Source organism: Anastrepha obliqua, chromosome 5, assembly GCF_027943255.1.
Source record: "Anastrepha obliqua isolate idAnaObli1 chromosome 5, idAnaObli1_1.0, whole genome shotgun sequence".
NCBI lineage: Eukaryota > Metazoa > Arthropoda > Insecta > Diptera > Tephritidae > Anastrepha > Anastrepha obliqua.
The window spans coordinates 36,521,606-36,536,392 of NC_072896.1; the positions used below are offsets into that span (position 1 = coordinate 36,521,606).

At 33.9% G+C, this 14,787-nt stretch overlaps 6 protein-coding genes across 6 annotated transcripts; 3 read left to right on the forward strand and 3 right to left on the reverse strand.

Annotated features, from left to right (window-relative positions):
• Positions 1-1,600: 1,600 nt before the first annotated feature.
• On the reverse strand, positions 1,601-2,060 carry LOC129247406 (histone H2A). The gene has a single exon (XM_054886526.1). The coding sequence runs from the start codon at positions 2,006-2,008 to the stop codon at positions 1,634-1,636; it is 375 nt and encodes a 124-aa protein (XP_054742501.1). The 5' UTR covers positions 2,009-2,060; the 3' UTR covers positions 1,601-1,633.
• A 255-nt stretch (positions 2,061-2,315) lies between these two features.
• Positions 2,316-2,687, forward strand: LOC129248283 (histone H2B). The gene has a single exon (XM_054887770.1). The coding sequence runs from the start codon at positions 2,316-2,318 to the stop codon at positions 2,685-2,687; it is 372 nt and encodes a 123-aa protein (XP_054743745.1).
• A 4,565-nt stretch (positions 2,688-7,252) lies between these two features.
• On the reverse strand, positions 7,253-7,708 carry LOC129247422 (histone H2A). The gene has a single exon (XM_054886549.1). It carries the CDS (start codon positions 7,658-7,660, stop codon positions 7,286-7,288), a length of 375 nt encoding a protein of 124 aa, XP_054742524.1. The 5' UTR covers positions 7,661-7,708; the 3' UTR covers positions 7,253-7,285.
• Positions 7,709-7,967: 259 nt separating this feature from the next.
• On the forward strand, positions 7,968-8,339 carry LOC129248278 (histone H2B). Its single transcript, XM_054887764.1, has one exon. The coding sequence runs from the start codon at positions 7,968-7,970 to the stop codon at positions 8,337-8,339; it is 372 nt and encodes a 123-aa protein (XP_054743739.1).
• Positions 8,340-12,899: 4,560 nt separating this feature from the next.
• Positions 12,900-13,344, reverse strand: LOC129247415 (histone H2A). The gene has a single exon (XM_054886533.1). It carries the CDS (start codon positions 13,305-13,307, stop codon positions 12,933-12,935), a length of 375 nt encoding a protein of 124 aa, XP_054742508.1. The 5' UTR covers positions 13,308-13,344; the 3' UTR covers positions 12,900-12,932.
• Positions 13,345-13,613: 269 nt separating this feature from the next.
• LOC129248309 (histone H2B) lies at positions 13,614-13,985 on the forward strand. The gene has a single exon (XM_054887807.1). It carries the CDS (start codon positions 13,614-13,616, stop codon positions 13,983-13,985), a length of 372 nt encoding a protein of 123 aa, XP_054743782.1.
• The last annotated feature ends 802 nt before the right edge of the window (positions 13,986-14,787 follow it).

Below are 14,787 nucleotides of genomic sequence, written 5' to 3' on the forward strand. Positions count from 1 at the left end.
TCGAATAGCTGGTTTAGTGATACCTTGGATGTTATCACGTAAAACTTTGCGATGACGTTTGGCGCCACCTTTTCCCAAACCTTTACCACCTTTGCCGCGACCAGTCATTTTTTAGTATTTACTATTTGCACAAGTAAGAATTTAACACTTTAACACTGTAACACTTCACCACCAATGAAATAACAGTAGCGAGAGCACATCTATTTATACCAAAATCTCACAACTGCTATACACAAGACAAAAGGTACGCCATACATCTATCTCGCTTCAACACACATACCTCATAATACATGGACTTGTGAAACATATTAGTTGGAATTGCTACTTAGGTTGTGAACGTCATACAATTTGTTATAGGTACAGTGTACAGTGTACAGTGTTCTATAGTGTTCAAATCATTGTGACAAATAATAAAAAAAAGTGAGTAGTGAAAAATGGCTCGTACAAAGCAAACAGCCCGAAAATCGACTGGTGGAAAAGCACCACGTAAACAATTGGCGACAAAAGCAGCACGCAAAAGTGCACCAGCAACTGGTGGAGTTAAAAAGCCACATCGTTATCGTCCAGGTACAGTGGCGTTGCGTGAAATTCGTCGCTATCAAAAGAGTACCGAATTATTGATACGCAAATTGCCATTCCAGCGCTTGGTTCGTGAAATAGCGCAAGATTTCAAAACAGATCTACGTTTCCAAAGTTCTGCTGTTATGGCTCTACAAGAAGCAAGTGAAGCATACTTGGTTGGTCTTTTTGAAGATACCAATTTGTGTGCCATCCATGCTAAGCGTGTTACAATTATGCCAAAAGATATTCAATTGGCCAGACGTATTCGTGGTGAACGTGCTTAAATCAATAGGAAAACTTGTGAAAAAACGGTCCTTTTCAGGACCACAATTTGTTAAACGAAAAAGATCAAAAATTTTATTGAAATATTTATGCATATACATACATACCTATATGTGTAGATATTTTTGTGTTTTCGTAAATGTATGTAGTACATGTACAGTTCTTTATCTACTCCACATCGTTTATACTCGTGTGCTTTTAAGTATAGTCGGCATGCATGTATACACGTTTATGTATGTATATGCGCACATAACCAGTTAATAAGCAGCAAAGCAGCAATTTTGGCGCAATTCGGTAATATGTATAAAAATATAATACACATAATGGGATGCCACGTTCTTTATTAAGAATATTAAATGAATAAGAAAACTATTTTAAAAAATGGTCCTTTTCAGGACCACAATTTGTTAAACGAAAAAGATCAACAATGTTATTGGAATATTTATGCGTATACATATATGTGTAGATATTTTTGTGTTTTCGTTAATGTACGTAGTACACACATACAAACATACATATACATTTCTTTGTCTACTCCACATCATTTATACACGAGCGTTTTTTAGTACAGCCTGTAGGCATGTATACACATGTATGAATGAATATGTATACATAACCAGTTTATATGCCGCAGTTTTGGCGCAAATATACATGCGTCTAAGTGTATGAAAAAATAACACATTTATTAGGAAAATTATTTAAATCTCTTTGTAAATGTATTTTGTCGTCCTGAAAAGGACGGTTTGTTTGCGTCGGTATTTATAATTATAATTCGCCTATATTTTTCACTTTATGCTTTCTTTTCGGTCTTCTTTGGCAAAAGTACAGCTTGAATATTAGGCAAAACACCACCTTGAGCAATAGTTACACCAGACAACAATTTATTCAATTCTTCATCGTTGCGGATGGCCAATTGTAAATGACGTGGGATGATTCTTGTCTTTTTGTTATCACGAGCAGCATTACCAGCCAATTCAAGAACTTCAGCTGCTAAATATTCCATAACTGCAGCTAGATAAACTGGAGCACCGGCACCAACACGCTCAGCATAATTGCCTTTGCGCAACAAACGATGAATACGACCAACTGGAAATTGAAGACCAGCACGATTTGAACGGGACTTTGCCTTTCCCTTAACTTTACCACCTTTACCACGGCCTGACATTTTAACTGCTATAGATTGTTCACTTCACTACACGACAAAGCACTCTACTGTATTATACTCAATGTATAAGCACACTATTCACTGATACACAAAATGTGCGCTGCTTATATACTTTTTCGCTATGCTGAGCACCAACCCCTGTACTGTGCTGTTGAGCATCGTGCGTATACTACTACTTCGTATTGTCTCACCGAAGAGTTGGTCGGCAAATGTACACTTAAGCTTGCACCAGACACATGGTATGTATAATAAGTGACAAATAGTGCGAGTGAAAATAAAATATCATCAACGTTGTGAAGAAATTAAAATGCCGCCAAAAACTAGTGGAAAAGCAGCAAAGAAAGCCGGTAAGGCTCAAAAGAATATTACTAAAAATGATAAGAAAAAGAAGCGTAAGAGGAAGGAAAGTTATGCCATCTACATCTATAAAGTGTTGAAACAAGTACATCCTGATACCGGTATTTCATCCAAGGCCATGAGCATTATGAATAGTTTTGTGAATGACATCTTTGAGCGCATTGCTGCGGAAGCGTCGCGTTTAGCTCACTATAACAAACGTTCAACCATCACCAGTCGCGAAATTCAAACTGCTGTACGTTTACTTTTGCCCGGTGAATTGGCCAAACATGCCGTCAGTGAAGGTACCAAAGCTGTTACCAAATATACCAGTTCCAAATAATTTTTCCAACTGAACTAATGGTATATAAATATATTAACAAAACAAGGCCCTTTTCAGGGCCATAAAATATAAATTAACAAAGAGGATAAAAAACTGTTGATTAATATCTCTGCATATTGGCACATTGAAATTAATTTAAAAATTCCTTAATATTGAAGAATATATTCATATGGTTTCATTAGTCTATTAATTAAATATGATTTTGTTGAACTACTTGGTTTTTATTTTTTTAATGTTTTCTACACACTGTAGGGAATAAATTCACTTTTGATCTTTTTGTTAAGAGATTTTGTAGCCCTGAAAAGGGCTTATTATTAATTTACCATGAAGGTTCCGTTTATAACTCACTTACAAACACCGTAAATTATTTACTTTTTACCTGCTGCTGTAGGTTTTTTTGCGGCTGGCTTTTTATTCGATGCAGACTTCTTGGATTTAGCAGCAGTTGCTTTTGCTTTAGCTGCTTTTGGCTTAGCAGTTGCAGATTTGGCTTTAGTTGGTTTCACTTTTAATGCACCACCCTTTTTTGCATCTTTCGCCGTAGCCTTTTCAGTTTTCTTCTTTTCAGCTGTTTTCTTACTGGCAACAGCTTTTTTTACCTTTTTCTCACCACTTGCCGCCTTTTTGACTTTACTCAATGATTTTTTCTTTGATGCACCACTATCTGCTGCCTTCTTTTTAGCCTTCTTCTCTGCTGATTTTACGGCTTTTGATTTCAATTTTCCCTCGCTTGATTTACTGGCTGCAACTGATAGTTTGAATGAACCGGACGCACCTTTTCCTTTGGTTTGAATTAGTTTTCCACTTGTAACAGCCGATTTCAAATAACGTTTAATGAATGGTGCCAATTTTTGGGCATCACATTTGTATGTCGCACTAATATATTTCTTAATCGCCAAGAGTGATGAACCGCCACGTTCCTTTAAATTCTTAATTGATGCGTCGACCATTTGTTGTGTTGGTGGATGGGTAGGGGCAACCGACGGCTTTTTGGGTTTAGCTGCCTTAACCTTTTTGGCAACAACTTTCTTTTCAGCAATAGTAGCAGCAGTAGCTACTGGGGAGCTTACATTCACAACAACAACTGAATCAGACATCTTTATTTATATATTGTAGATTAAAACCTCAATTCAAATTCCACGTATGTATTATACACTTTATACACTTCACTCACTTTATGCACTGTATGCACTACATTAATAGAGCACTGGTAAATTAAGATAATTTCTGGAATCCAATATGTAGTTTAACTCCCTTCAAAATTTGAGAAGCAGAGTGAAAAGATGATAATCAAATTTTCACGTTCCAGTGCTATTTAGTGCTTCTATATGACAAACTTTAAGATTTATTTAATTCACTAAAATTCATTGAATTTACTAATTCAACAAATTTATATATAAAACGATAGTATGCATGAGTCACTTTCATATCAATATACTTAAATTGGAATAAAATCAATATTTTTCTTGTAACGAGTGTTTTAGTCGAAACTTTGTACTCAAAATATTAAATTTTCGCTAGTTTTAGTCGATTTTCTTAAAACTCCTTAATATAAATCAATTATAACTATTGAAAATATAAAATATATCAAATTATCAATCATCTAAACAGGTTATTTTATATATTACTTAAAATAATATGTTTGAAAAAATAAAATTAAATATCTCAATGGTATCACCAGAGCAATTCTCAGTGGCGTTAGTTGGATGCATGAAATAATCCAGTATTTTGATGAATATTGAAAACTTTAATTTTGGTTGAAATGAATGATGGTAATGAAATAATTAAATTTGACTAATGTGAATTATGTAAATTTTATTTTAATATAATACTTAATTTTTTGATATTAATTCAAATATTCACTGATCAATCAATATATATATATTATATATATACATATGTCTGCATACAAAATTTTTTATTTAATTAATTAAATATTATTGTTATTAATAAAAAAATGTAACTTTTTCTTTAAAAATTTGCAATATATGTCAAAGCAAGGTACAAAATTCCCATATGTACATACGTGTTTACATACAAGTATACTACTTGTATGCTTGGCGAAGGCAAAAGGCAAAGGTAGTAAGAGTATGATTGTATTCCAACGTTAAAGAAATAAATATAAATATAAAAATATAATTTTAACTACATATATATTTTTAAAAAGTTGTATTTATGTATGTAGCGAAAAAAAATTATTTAAAAATTAAATATATCAGGTTAGAGGCCTGGGTGTTAAAATACAGTCATAATCTATTTAACACGATCGCGGACACTAAAAATTTCTGGAAGCTGCAAAAATAGACAGGCAATTATTTTTGAAACTAGTTGCAATATCCTAAATCTGATTACACATATATTATAAGTGTAGTCAGAACATCGTATTTTAATGATGAAAGTATATGAAAGTACTTAATGAATCAAGTGGTCATTACTTTAAAATGTATATTAATTACAAAAACTTAAAGTTACATGAAATTAAATGAAAAAAACTTGGCTTTAAAATTTGAATGCTGTAGCATTCACGTCATTTTGCATCACTATAAAAATGACTGCTATAGCATTCACGTCCGCGAACGTGTTAATTGTATAATGAGTATGTATGTACATATGTACTCGTGCACATCAAATATAGAATCACATCAGAATTGTGCGTTTGTTTAAAATTTTAATTGTACAAAATTTTGAATCTTTGTTAAAAGAATATTGTGGTCCTGAAAAGGACCGTTTATGTTTTTCAAATATGTACCCAAGAAATTATTTAACCGCCGAAACCGTATAAAGTACGGCCTTGTCTCTTTAAAGCGTACACAACATCCATAGCTGTAACTGTTTTCCTTTTGGCATGTTCAGTATAGGTAACTGCATCACGGATAACATTCTCCAAAAATACTTTTAAAACACCACGAGTTTCTTCATATATCAAACCAGATATACGTTTTACACCACCACGACGAGCTAAACGTCGAATAGCTGGTTTAGTGATACCTTGGATGTTATCACGTAAAACTTTGCGATGACGTTTGGCGCCACCTTTTCCCAAACCTTTACCACCTTTGCCGCGACCAGTCATTTTTTAGTATTTACTATTTGCACAAGTAAGAATTTAACACTTTAACACTGTAACACTTCACCACCAATGAAATAACAGTAGCGAGAGCACATCTATTTATACCAAAATCTCACAACTGCTATACACAAGACAAAAGGTACGCCATACATCTATCTCGCTTCAACACACATACCTCATAATACATGGACTTGTGAAACATATTAGTTGGAATTGCTACTTAGGTTGTGAACGTCATACAATTTGTTATAGGTACAGTGTACAGTGTACAGTGTTCTATAGTGTTCAAATCATTGTGACAAATAATAAAAAAAAGTGAGTAGTGAAAAATGGCTCGTACAAAGCAAACAGCCCGAAAATCGACTGGTGGAAAAGCACCACGTAAACAATTGGCGACAAAAGCAGCACGCAAAAGTGCACCAGCAACTGGTGGAGTTAAAAAGCCACATCGTTATCGTCCAGGTACAGTGGCGTTGCGTGAAATTCGTCGCTATCAAAAGAGTACCGAATTATTGATACGCAAATTGCCATTCCAGCGCTTGGTTCGTGAAATAGCGCAAGATTTCAAAACAGATCTACGTTTCCAAAGTTCTGCTGTTATGGCTCTACAAGAAGCAAGTGAAGCATACTTGGTTGGTCTTTTTGAAGATACCAATTTGTGTGCCATCCATGCTAAGCGTGTTACAATTATGCCAAAAGATATTCAATTGGCCAGACGTATTCGTGGTGAACGTGCTTAAATCAATAGGAAAACTTGTGAAAAAACGGTCCTTTTCAGGACCACAATTTGTTAAACGAAAAAGATCAAAAATTTTATTGAAATATTTATGCATATACATACATACCTATATGTGTAGATATTTTTGTGTTTTCGTAAATGTATGTAGTACATGTACAGTTCTTTATCTACTCCACATCGTTTATACTCGTGTGCTTTTAAGTATAGTCGGCATGCATGTATACACGTTTATGTATGTATATGCGCACATAACCAGTTAATAAGCAGCAAAGCAGCAATTTTGGCGCAATTCGGTAATATGTATAAAAATATAATACACATAATGGGATGCCACGTTCTTTATTAAGAATATTAAATGAATAAGAAAACTATTTTAAAAAATGGTCCTTTTCAGGACCACAATTTGTTAAACGAAAAAGATCAACAATGTTATTGGAATATTTATGCGTATACATATATGTGTAGATATTTTTGTGTTTTCGTTAATGTACGTAGTACACACATACAAACATACATATACATTTCTTTGTCTACTCCACATCATTTATACACGAGCGTTTTTTAGTACAGCCTGTAGGCATGTATACACATGTATGAATGAATATGTATACATAACCAGTTTATATGCCGCAGTTTTGGCGCAAATATACATGCGTCTAAGTGTATGAAAAAATAACACATTTATTAGGAAAATTATTTAAATCTCTTTGTAAATGTATTTTGTCGTCCTGAAAAGGACGGTTTGTTTGCGTCGGTATTTATAATTATAATTCGCCTATATTTTTCACTTTATGCTTTCTTTTCGGTCTTCTTTGGCAAAAGTACAGCTTGAATATTAGGCAAAACACCACCTTGAGCAATAGTTACACCAGACAACAATTTATTCAATTCTTCATCGTTGCGGATGGCCAATTGTAAATGACGTGGGATGATTCTTGTCTTTTTGTTATCACGAGCAGCATTACCAGCCAATTCAAGAACTTCAGCTGCTAAATATTCCATAACTGCAGCTAGATAAACTGGAGCACCGGCACCAACACGCTCAGCATAATTGCCTTTGCGCAACAAACGATGAATACGACCAACTGGAAATTGAAGACCAGCACGATTTGAACGGGACTTTGCCTTTCCCTTAACTTTACCACCTTTACCACGGCCTGACATTTTAACTGCTATAGATTGTTCACTTCACTACACGACAAAGCACTCTACTGTATTATACTCAATGTATAAGCACACTATTCACTGATACACAAAATGTGCGCTGCTTATATACTTTTTCGCTATGCTGAGCACCAACCCCTGTACTGTGCTGTTGAGCATCGTGCGTATACTACTACTTCGTATTGTCTCACCGAAGAGTTGGTCGGCAAATGTACACTTAAGCTTGCACCAGACACATGGTATGTATAATAAGTGACAAATAGTGCGAGTGAAAATAAAATATCATCAACGTTGTGAAGAAATTAAAATGCCGCCAAAAACTAGTGGAAAAGCAGCAAAGAAAGCCGGTAAGGCTCAAAAGAATATTACTAAAAATGATAAGAAAAAGAAGCGTAAGAGGAAGGAAAGTTATGCCATCTACATCTATAAAGTGTTGAAACAAGTACATCCTGATACCGGTATTTCATCCAAGGCCATGAGCATTATGAATAGTTTTGTGAATGACATCTTTGAGCGCATTGCTGCGGAAGCGTCGCGTTTAGCTCACTATAACAAACGTTCAACCATCACCAGTCGCGAAATTCAAACTGCTGTACGTTTACTTTTGCCCGGTGAATTGGCCAAACATGCCGTCAGTGAAGGTACCAAAGCTGTTACCAAATATACCAGTTCCAAATAATTTTTCCAACTGAACTAATGGTATATAAATATATTAACAAAACAAGGCCCTTTTCAGGGCCATAAAATATAAATTAACAAAGAGGATAAAAAACTGTTGATTAATATCTCTGCATATTGGCACATTGAAATTAATTTAAAAATTCCTTAATATTGAAGAATATATTCATATGGTTTCATTAGTCTATTAATTAAATATGATTTTGTTGAACTACTTGGTTTTTATTTTTTTAATGTTTTCTACACACTGTAGGGAATAAATTCACTTTTGATCTTTTTGTTAAGAGATTTTGTAGCCCTGAAAAGGGCTTATTATTAATTTACCATGAAGGTTCCGTTTATAACTCACTTACAAACACCGTAAATTATTTACTTTTTACCTGCTGCTGTAGGTTTTTTTGCGGCTGGCTTTTTATTCGATGCAGACTTCTTGGATTTAGCAGCAGTTGCTTTTGCTTTAGCTGCTTTTGGCTTAGCAGTTGCAGATTTGGCTTTAGTTGGTTTCACTTTTAATGCACCACCCTTTTTTGCATCTTTCGCCGTAGCCTTTTCAGTTTTCTTCTTTTCAGCTGTTTTCTTACTGGCAACAGATTTTTTTACCTTTTTCTCACCACTTGCCGCCTTTTTGACTTTACTCAATGATTTTTTCTTTGATGCACCACTATCTGCTGCCTTCTTTTTAGCCTTCTTCTCTGCTGATTTTACGGCTTTTGATTTCAATTTTCCCTCGCTTGATTTACTGGCTGCAACTGATAGTTTGAATGAACCGGACGCACCTTTTCCTTTGGTTTGAATTAGTTTTCCACTTGTAACAGCCGATTTCAAATAACGTTTAATGAATGGTGCCAATTTTTGGGCATCACATTTGTATGTCGCACTAATATATTTCTTAATCGCCAAGAGTGATGAACCGCCACGTTCCTTTAAATTCTTAATTGATGCGTCGACCATTTGTTGTGTTGGTGGATGGGTAGGGGCAACCGACGGCTTTTTGGGTTTAGCTGCCTTAACCTTTTTGGCAACAACTTTCTTTTCAGCAATAGTAGCAGCAGTAGCTACTGGGGAGCTTACATTCACAACAACAACTGAATCAGACATCTTTATTTATATATTGTAGATTAAAACCTCAATTCAAATTCCACGTATGTATTATACACTTTATACACTTCACTCACTTTATGCACTGTATGCACTACATTAATAGAGCACTGGTAAATTAAGATAATTTCTGGAATCCAATATGTAGTTTAACTCCCTTCAAAATTTGAGAAGCAGAGTGAAAAGATGATAATCAAATTTTCACGTTCCAGTGCTATTTAGTGCTTCTATATGACAAACTTTAAGATTTATTTAATTCACTAAAATTCATTGAATTTACTAATTCAACAAATTTATATATAAAACGATAGTATGCATGAGTCACTTTCATATCAATATACTTAAATTGGAATAAAATCAATATTTTTCTTGTAACGAGTGTTTTAGTCGAAACTTTGTACTCAAAATATTAAATTTTCGCTAGTTTTAGTCGATTTTCTTAAAACTCCTTAATATAAATCAATTATAACTATTGAAAATATAAAATATATCAAATTATCAATCATCTAAACAGGTTATTTTATATATTACTTAAAATAATATGTTTGAAAAAATAAAATTAAATATCTCAATGGTATCACCAGAGCAATTCTCAGTGGCGTTAGTTGGATGCATGAAATAATCCAGTATTTTGATGAATATTGAAAACTTTAATTTTGGTTGAAATGAATGATGGTAATGAAATAATTAAATTTGACTAATGTGAATTATGTAAATTTTATTTTAATATAATACTTAATTTTTTGATATTAATTCAAATATTCACTGATCAATCAATATATATATATTATATATATACATATGTCTGCATACAAAATTTTTTATTTAATTAATTAAATATTATTGTTATTAATAAAAAAATGTAACTTTTTCTTTAAAAATTTGCAATATATGTCAAAGCAAGGTACAAAATTCCCATATGTACATACGTGTTTACATACAAGTATACTACTTGTATGCTTGGCGAAGGCAAAAGGCAAAGGTAGTAAGAGTATGATTGTATTCCAACGTTAAAGAAATAAATATAAATATAAAAATATAATTTTAACTACATATATATTTTTAAAAAGTTGTATTTATGTATGTAGCGAAAAAAAATTATTTAAAAATTAAATATATCAGGTTAGAGGCCTGGGTGTTAAAATACAGTCATAATCTATTTAACACGATCGCGGACACTAAAAATTTCTGGAAGCTGCAAAAATAGACAGGCAATTATTTTTGAAACTAGTTGCAATATCCTAAATCTGATTACACATATATTATAAGTGTAGTCAGAACATCGTATTTTAACTGTTATATGAAAGTACTTAATGAATCAAGTGGTCATTACTTTAAAATGTATATTAATTACAAAAACTTAAAGTTACATGAAATTAAATGAAAAAAACTTGGCTTTAAAATTTGAATGCTGTAGCATTCACGTCATTTTGCATCACTATAAAAATGACTGCTATAGCATTCACGTCCGCGAACGTGTTAATTGTATAATGAGTATGTATGTACATATGTACTCGTGCACATCAAATATAGAATCACATCAGAATTGTGCGTTTGTTTAAAATTTTAATTGTACAAAATTTTGAATCTTTGTTAAAAGAATATTGTGGTCCTGAAAAGGACCGTTTATGTTTTTCAAATATATACCCAAGAAATTATTTAACCGCCGAAACCGTATAAAGTACGGCCTTGTCTCTTTAAAGCGTACACAACATCCATAGCTGTAACTGTTTTCCTTTTGGCATGTTCAGTATAGGTAACTGCATCACGGATAACATTCTCCAAAAATACTTTTAAAACACCACGAGTTTCTTCATATATCAAACCAGATATACGTTTTACACCACCACGACGAGCTAAACGTCGAATAGCTGGTTTAGTGATACCTTGGATGTTATCACGTAAAACTTTGCGATGACGTTTGGCGCCACCTTTTCCCAAACCTTTACCACCTTTGCCGCGACCAGTCATTTTTTAGTATTTACTATTTGCACAAGTAAGAATTTAACACTTTAACACTGTAACACTTCACCACCAATGAAATAACAGTAGCGAGAGCACATCTATTTATACCAAAATCTCACAACTGCTATACACAAGACAAAAGGTACGCCATACATCTATCTCGCTTCAACACACATACCTCATAATACATGGACTTGTGAAACATATTAGTTGGAATTGCTACTTAGGTTGTGAACGTCATACAATTTGTTATAGGTACAGTGTACAGTGTACAGTGTTCTATAGTGTTCAAATCAGTGTGACAAATAATAAAAAAAAGTGAGTAGTGAAAAATGGCTCGTACAAAGCAAACAGCCCGAAAATCGACTGGTGGAAAAGCACCACGTAAACAATTGGCGACAAAAGCAGCACGCAAAAGTGCACCAGCAACTGGTGGAGTTAAAAAGCCACATCGTTATCGTCCAGGTACAGTGGCGTTGCGTGAAATTCGTCGCTATCAAAAGAGTACCGAATTATTGATACGCAAATTGCCATTCCAGCGCTTGGTTCGTGAAATAGCGCAAGATTTCAAAACAGATCTACGTTTCCAAAGTTCTGCTGTTATGGCTCTACAAGAAGCAAGTGAAGCATACTTGGTTGGTCTTTTTGAAGATACCAATTTGTGTGCCATCCATGCTAAGCGTGTTACAATTATGCCAAAAGATATTCAATTGGCCAGACGTATTCGTGGTGAACGTGCTTAAATCAATAGGAAAACTTGTGAAAAAACGGTCCTTTTCAGGACCACAATTTGTTAAACGAAAAAGATCAAAAATTTTATTGAAATATTTATGCATATACATACATACCTATATGTGTAGATATTTTTGTGTTTTCGTAAATGTATGTAGTACATGTACAGTTCTTTATCTACTCCACATCGTTTATACTCGTGTGCTTTTAAGTATAGTCGGCATGCATGTATACACGTTTATGTATGTATATGCGCACATAACCAGTTAATAAGCAGCAAAGCAGCAATTTTGGCGCAATTCGGTAATATGTATAAAAATATAATACACATAATGGGATGCCACGTTCTTTATTAAGAATATTAAATGAATAAGAAAACTATTTTAAAAAATGGTCCTTTTCAGGACCACAATTTGTTAAACGAAAAAGATCAACAATGTTATTGGAATATTTATGCGTATACATATATGTGTAGATATTTTTGTGTTTTCGTTAATGTACGTAGTACACACATACAAACATACATATACATTTCTTTGTCTACTCCACATCATTTATACACGAGCGTTTTTTAGTACAGCCTGTAGGCATGTATACACATGTATGAATGAATATGTATACATAACCAGTTTATATGCCGCAGTTTTGGCGCAAATATACATGCGTCTAAGTGTATGAAAAAATAACACATTTATTAGGAAAATTATTTAAATCTCTTTGTAAATGTATTTTGTCGTCCTGAAAAGGACGGTTTGTTTGCGTCGGTATTTATAATTATAATTCGCCTATATTTTTCACTTTATGCTTTCTTTTCGGTCTTCTTTGGCAAAAGTACAGCTTGAATATTAGGCAAAACACCACCTTGAGCAATAGTTACACCAGACAACAATTTATTCAATTCTTCATCGTTGCGGATGGCCAATTGTAAATGACGTGGGATGATTCTTGTCTTTTTGTTATCACGAGCAGCATTACCAGCCAATTCAAGAACTTCAGCTGCTAAATATTCCATAACTGCAGCTAGATAAACTGGAGCACCGGCACCAACACGCTCAGCATAATTGCCTTTGCGCAACAAACGATGAATACGACCAACTGGAAATTGAAGACCAGCACGATTTGAACGGGACTTTGCCTTTCCCTTAACTTTACCACCTTTACCACGGCCTGACATTTTCACTGCTATAGATTGTTCACTTCACTACACTAAAAAGCACTGTAATGTATTATACTCAATGTATAAGCACACTAATCACTGATACACAAAATGTGCGCTGCTTATATACTTTTTCGCTATGCTGAGCACCAACCCCTGTACTGTGCTGTTGAGCATCGTGCGTATACTACTACTTCGTATTATCTCGCCGAAGAGTTGGTCGGCAAATATACACTTAAGCATGCACACGACAAATGGTAGGTATAATAAGTGACAGTGCGAGTGAAAATAAAATCATAAAATCATCAAAGTTGTGAAATTAAAATGCCACCAAAAACTAGTGGAAAAGCAGCAAAGAAAGCCGGTAAGGCTCAAAAGAATATTACTAAAAATGATAAGAAAAAGAAGCGTAAGAGGAAGGAAAGTTATGCCATCTACATTTATAAAGTGTTGAAACAAGTACATCCTGATACCGGTATTTCATCCAAGGCCATGAGCATTATGAATAGTTTTGTGAATGACATCTTTGAGCGCATTGCTGCGGAAGCGTCGCGTTTAGCTCACTATAACAAACGTTCAACCATCACCAGTCGCGAAATTCAAACTGCTGTACGTTTACTTTTGCCCGGTGAATTGGCCAAACATGCCGTCAGTGAAGGTACCAAAGCTGTTACCAAATATACCAGTTCCAAATAATTTTTCCAACTGAACTAATGGTATATAAATATATTAACAAAACAAGGCCCTTTTCAGGGCCATAAAATATAAATTAACAAAGAGGATAAAAAACTGTTGATTAATATCTCTGCATATTGGCACATTGAAATTAATTTAAAAATTCCTTAATATTGAAGAATATATTCATATGGTTTCATTAGTCTATTAATTAAATATGATTTTGTTGAACTACTTGGTTTTTATTTTTTTAATGTTTTCTACACACTGTAGGGAATAAATTCACTTTTGATCTTTTTGTTAAGAGATTTTGTAGCCCTGAAAAGGGCTTATTATTAATTTACCATGAAGGTTCCGTTTATAACTCACTTACAAACACCGTAAATTATTTACTTTTTACCTGCTGCTGTAGGTTTTTTTGCGGCTGGCTTTTTATTCGATGCAGACTTCTTGGATTTAGCAGCAGTTGCTTTTGCTTTAGCTGCTTTTGGCTTAGCAGTTGCAGATTTGGCTTTAGTTGGTTTCACTTTTAATGCACCACCCTTTTTTGCATCTTTCGCCGTAGCCTTTTCAGTTTTCTTCTTTTCAGCTGTTTTCTTACTGGCAACAGCTTTTTTTACCTTTTTCTCACCACTTGCCGCCTTTTTGACTTTACTCAATGATTTTTTCTTTGATGCACCACTATCTGCTGCCTTCTTTTTAGCCTTAACCTTCTCTGCTGATTTTACGGCTTTTGATTTCAATTTTCCCTCGCTTGATTTACTGGCTGCAACTGATAGTTTGAATGAACCGGACGCACCTTTTCCTTTGGTTTGAATTAGTT

Excerpts from the sequence above, each read along its gene's own strand:
- LOC129248309 (XM_054887807.1), top strand. The coding sequence starts at position 13,614 with ATGCCACCAAAAACTAGTGGAAAAGCAGCAAAGAAAGCCGGTAAGGCT.
- LOC129248278 (XM_054887764.1), top strand. The coding sequence starts at position 7,968 with ATGCCGCCAAAAACTAGTGGAAAAGCAGCAAAGAAAGCCGGTAAGGCT.
- LOC129247406 (XM_054886526.1), bottom strand. The coding sequence starts at position 2,008 with ATGTCAGGCCGTGGTAAAGGTGGTAAAGTTAAGGGAAAGGCAAAGTCC.
- LOC129248283 (XM_054887770.1), top strand. The coding sequence starts at position 2,316 with ATGCCGCCAAAAACTAGTGGAAAAGCAGCAAAGAAAGCCGGTAAGGCT.
- LOC129247415 (XM_054886533.1), bottom strand. The coding sequence starts at position 13,307 with ATGTCAGGCCGTGGTAAAGGTGGTAAAGTTAAGGGAAAGGCAAAGTCC.
- LOC129247422 (XM_054886549.1), bottom strand. The coding sequence starts at position 7,660 with ATGTCAGGCCGTGGTAAAGGTGGTAAAGTTAAGGGAAAGGCAAAGTCC.